The sequence below is a fragment of the Oryzias melastigma genome, linkage group LG17 (genome assembly GCF_002922805.2).
Source record: "Oryzias melastigma strain HK-1 linkage group LG17, ASM292280v2, whole genome shotgun sequence".
NCBI lineage: Eukaryota > Metazoa > Chordata > Actinopteri > Beloniformes > Adrianichthyidae > Oryzias > Oryzias melastigma.
This window is the reverse complement of record NC_050528.1, coordinates 987,349-992,140: the sequence shown is the minus strand read 5'-3', so window position 1 is coordinate 992,140 and position 4,792 is coordinate 987,349. Positions and strand designations below refer to the sequence as shown.

General features: G+C 47.0%; 1 protein-coding gene across 3 annotated transcripts in view; it reads right to left on the bottom strand.

Annotated features, from left to right (window-relative positions):
- The window catches only part of arhgef18a (rho/rac guanine nucleotide exchange factor (GEF) 18a), a 14,083-nt gene that overhangs the window by 7,006 nt on the left and 2,285 nt on the right, over positions 1-4,792 (bottom strand). For all 3 annotated transcript variants that reach the window (XM_024273679.2, XM_024273680.2, XM_024273681.2), the window contains exons 2-7: positions 2,687-2,910; positions 2,440-2,580; positions 2,119-2,366; positions 1,120-1,245; positions 929-1,046; positions 611-862 (exon numbers count right to left, since the gene is read on the bottom strand). In XM_024273679.2, coding sequence (XP_024129447.1) covers positions 611-862; positions 929-1,046; positions 1,120-1,245; positions 2,119-2,366; positions 2,440-2,580; positions 2,687-2,768 — 967 coding nt within the window. In that variant the 5' untranslated portion in view covers positions 2,769-2,910. The remainder of the gene's footprint in view (positions 1-610; positions 863-928; positions 1,047-1,119; positions 1,246-2,118; positions 2,367-2,439; positions 2,581-2,686; positions 2,911-4,792) is intronic.

Sequence of the window (4,792 nt, the reverse complement as noted above, 5' to 3'; positions counted from 1 at the left end):
CCCCCACCCTTATACAGTCAATGAACGGAGTTCTGGGCTGCAAACACAGAATCAGCCATGGGCATAGGGCGAACTAGGCAGCCGCCTAGGGCGCCATCTGCTGGAGGGGGCGCCAAATTTTAATGATTTTGAATCATTAAATTATATATTTTTAGAATTTCATGTGTCTTGTACTTCTGCACAAAATGTATACAAGTTACAAATCACGAATTGCCCTCGCACTAATGGGGCGAGTCTGTTTTCTCTCCATATTCAGACGCCATTCTCACTACTTTGTATCTAAACGGCAAACATGACGTCACCAACAAACATTTTACAAAGACGATTTATGAATCCGCCGTGTTCTGAGCATCAATGCTTTTTTGGTTCTTCGCAGAGAATTCTGGGAAATTTCTAGGACTCTGGATTTTTGAATTGCTGGTGACCGAACATCTTATATGGTACTTTAGCGAAGGAATTCTGACAAACATTTCTGTTTGGTGAAGGTTTCCCATGATGCACCACGCCTCCGTTTCAGAGCAGAAAGGAGCAGACGGCTCTGTTCTGACCCCCTCGTTACAGTTTCCATCATCAAACATGCAGGAGACCACATCTCCACGGAGACTCCCACCTTTCTGTTTCCCGGACGTCCTCCAGGTGACCGTGCCCTCGTGCAGCAGCGAGCAGCCGCCCTGGATCAGCTCCTCCCTGCGGAACACACAGGGCTCTTTGGGCCGGCTCAGAGGGCGGCCCTCCAGACGGTGGCCGATCTCCCGCAGACGAACCACCTTCTTGTAGTCGCAGACGTTCATGTCTACCTGGGCGATGGCGTCTCTGATCAGAGCCAGAGCTTTCTCCAGACTCCTGTGCTCCTCTGTCTTCACTGTAGGGGGGTCAACAGCCCGTCTGAGTGAGTCTGAATCTCAGATCTTTAGCAGAAACGTCTCACCTTCGGTGTTCTGGAGGATCCGTTCCACCAGGACGGGGTACTTGGTGATGCGCTGGGCCACCAGCAGAAAACGATCGGGGATGCCCAGCCGCTGCACCAGGGGCATCTGGTCGATCCTCTGGAACGGGGAGGAGAACGTTCACGTTTTCACTTCAAGCTGCTGCGGGGTCTCGGCAGAAAGGCGCTCTTACTTTGACGAGGATCTGCAGCTTCCTGTTGACCTGCATCTGCTCCTTGTAGAAGCTGAGAGCTTCAGGCTGAAGGCTGCAGAACAGACTGTAGCTCTGGATCAGCTGAGTCCCCATCAGACCTGAAAACTGACAGGAAACCAGGACATGAACCGAACCTGCTCCCTGAAGCTGAGAGCGTTCAGCGCCAAAAAATGCAACATTTGTAGTTATGTGTGAAACAGTGAGACCAAAACTTTATCTTTTGTGAAAGATAGTTCCTCGTTTCAGATGTCGACCTCCTTTGGTTTAATCTTGTTTTAACACCAGAAACTAATGAAGGACAGAAGCTGAACGATTCATTCCTCGTCGGACGGTTCAGGCTCTGCGTCATGTGTTCATTTCTCATGATGAACACTTCGTCGGATATTATCCTGCTTATATGGTCATTTACAAAAGAAATAAATATTCAATCAGTATTAAACATATTTTGGGGCGGGGGGGTTCTCTAATAAGTCAATATGTCCTCCTCTACCATCAAAAGAAAAGCGATATATCCATCTGAATCAGAATCGAGTGTTCACCTGGACCGTGTATCAACGTTTGATAAACTATCATCTTCATTGTCTAAGTATAAAGTTGATGATGGTTGAGATGTGTCTACATCCACCGAGCACGTGACCCAATCAGTCGACTAATCCGAAACAATAATCTGATTAAAATAATGTTTGTGGCAGCTCTAGTCTGAACCGCTCAGAACTGCTGGGCAGCAGCTTGTTTGGACTGAAACCAGCTTTCCCGCCTCTCAGATCCAAAGGAAAACTATTCAAAAGTGTGCGGGACGCGTGTCTGTCCCGCACAGAACCACAGGAACGGTTCTGCTTCAGAACTCAAACCAAACACTCCTTTATCTTCATCTGAGCTTCAGAGGAACCGCTCAGATCCAGACTCCTGCAGAACTATGTATCTTTGTGCTTTGGGGCGAACCTCCTCCTCAGGGGGCGGGGCCTGAACCGCTGTTACCTGGGAGATGAGGACGCTCCCCAGCTGCGCGGCGCTGTACAGCGGCAGGCCCTCCTGCAGGCTGCGGCTCTGGAGCTCCTTCAGCGCCGCCAGGAAGTGCTGGTGGAGGCTGAGCAGATGCTGCACGGTGGGGAAGAGGCGCTCCAGCTTCAACTCATCCATCTGCAGAGTCCGCTTCAGCTCGAACATGTAGACGTGGAAGAGGATTTTCAGCGTGCGGACCAGGTTCAACTCCGTGTAGATCAACTCTGTAAAGAAAAGTAGAAAGAGCTTCAGCTCAAACGCCTCCGGCTGCTCATGGAGAAGCGGGTTTGGACCCACCATAGATGACGTCCTGTCTCTTCACGGCGTCTTTGCTCAGACTCTTCAGGAGGTTCTGGTCCGCCGTCAGGCTCCAGGACTCGGACTCCAGGTTCTGGGCGTCGGACTCCAGGTCTTGTTTCAGCATCACATAGTGAGAATCTGAAGGAAGCAGAGCGTTTCACTGAAGCTTCACAGTAACAACCCTTCAGAGGATCCTTTCCCAGCATGCTCGGCTGTCCGAGGAGCATCCTGGGGAGCCGCTCACCTTCAAAGTTGATGGTCTCGGCCAGACCCAGAGACTGGGGGTCCTCGAGGGGGGGCTTGAAGCGGCTGTCGGGGTTATCCATGAGGGCGAGAAGACGGCGAGCTCTGAGGAAATGGGAGGAGCTTCAAACCTCGCGTTCCTGTCGAGGGAAGGTTAGGGGGCGGAGCTCTGGGGGTGGGGGTGTTATGCCATCGCAGGCCGGAGGACACAGACGCCGCACAGAGCTGCACACAGAAAAGATACAAAAGGTTTTACTGCACAAGTCAAGAAGATTTACCGTGGAGAAACCGCGGGGCAAATCTGAGCATTTCAGAACATTAATGAATAAAATTGTTTAAAATGCTTCTATCTAAATCAACTTGTTTGTTTTATAGTCGTCGTTCCTCACTATAAACATCCCCAAAGCTGTAGTTTGATTCATTTACGTATCTCGGAGCACCAGCCCCTCCCAACACATGAAAATGGGCGGGTTCTCACGCGTGACATCACAAAGTTGGAACAGCCCCTTCCAAGAAGTTCGTGATCAGCAAAACGCTTTTATTTTATATACACAATCTGTGGATGCAAAAGTTTGTTTATTTGTTTTTGTGGTGAAACGTGGACACGCCGACCAGGCCGGCTCTAGGATGATGTCATGAAATGGGCGGCACCCACAAGGAGCGAGAGGCGGAGCCTCGGAGATCGAGTCGTCTTACTTCCAGGAAGGAAGAGATCTCATAAAAAAACGAATATTTTATAAATAAATAGTTCTTTAGTGTCCCAAAGTTGATATATGATCATCTACATGGATAAAGTTTACTATATTACGCTTAAGTATTTTATAATGTTAATTCCTCACAACAAACAACCCCAAAGCGGTATTTTAATCATGCATCTCTGAGCACCAGCCCCTTCCAACACATGAAAACGGGTGGGTTCTCACGTTGTGACATCACAAAGTGTGGAACCGCCCCTTCCAGGAAGTCTGTGATCATCAAAACATTTTCATTTTATGTGCACAATCTGTAAATCCATCTTGGCAAAAGTTCGGATGTTTACTTGTTTTTGTGGGCCAAATGCAGACAAGATGAGGTCGGCTCTAGGATGATGTCATGAAATGGGCGGAGCCTCAAAGATTGAGTTGTTTTACTTCCGGGAAGGAAAATGAGCTCATGAAAATAACTCACACTCTTTAGTGTTTTAAAGGAATTCATATATATGGATAAAGTTAATTATATTACCCATTTAAAGATTTAGTGACTATTTTGTTCCAACTCAAAATTAAAAACAAATATATATATAAATAGTCAAATTAACTTTAACTCTGTAGAACTCGAGAACTATTTTCTGAGCTTTTTATCTTGATTAAAAATGTGTTAATTTTGGGAAGCAGCTGTTAAAAACAGCTAATAATAATAATAATAATAACAATGAAGAAAATAGAAATAAATAAATGAAATACAGTTTTAATCTAGTAAATTTAATGTGACCCTGCGGCTCCTCTAAGTTACTTTTACATATATTTTGTGGAAAATTTGAAAAAAACCCTTTTCAATCCTGAGTTTTAAATTCAGTAATAAAACAGGAAATATTCCCAGAAATTCCCATTTTTCTGAGATCATCAGTTTGATGTCGGAGTGACGTCTCTGTTCATTCTTCATCCCTTCAGCTTCAGTTTGAACATAAAACAGTTTTCTGTTCTCCTCGCTTTACTGTGAGAAACACAACGGTGTGAATGAACGGCCGCTGACCCGCTGACCCGAGCGGGCCGATCCGGTTCTGCCTCCTGTCAGGAAGTGTTTGTCTAACCTCGCCAACAGAGAGACAGCAGTTTCAGTGTGATTCCTTTCTAGTGAGAACATCAGTGAACGTGTTGGTTTCTCGTGAGGCGTTCAGGTTCCTCTGGATCATCAGCTGCAGCCGCTATAGTCTACAGAGACTCTGATGCGTTTTTAGAGAATCTGATCACAGATGAACCGATTATCGACAAAACAAACTCTGCTGACTCATCGCGTTCAGGAGAGGCCGTAACCTTGGAGACGCTGCAGGAACGTCCGGCTGCGCAGCTGCAGGCGCCGAGCTGAGAACTGGTTTGTGGAGCGTCTCAGAGCTGGGGAGGAAAAACAC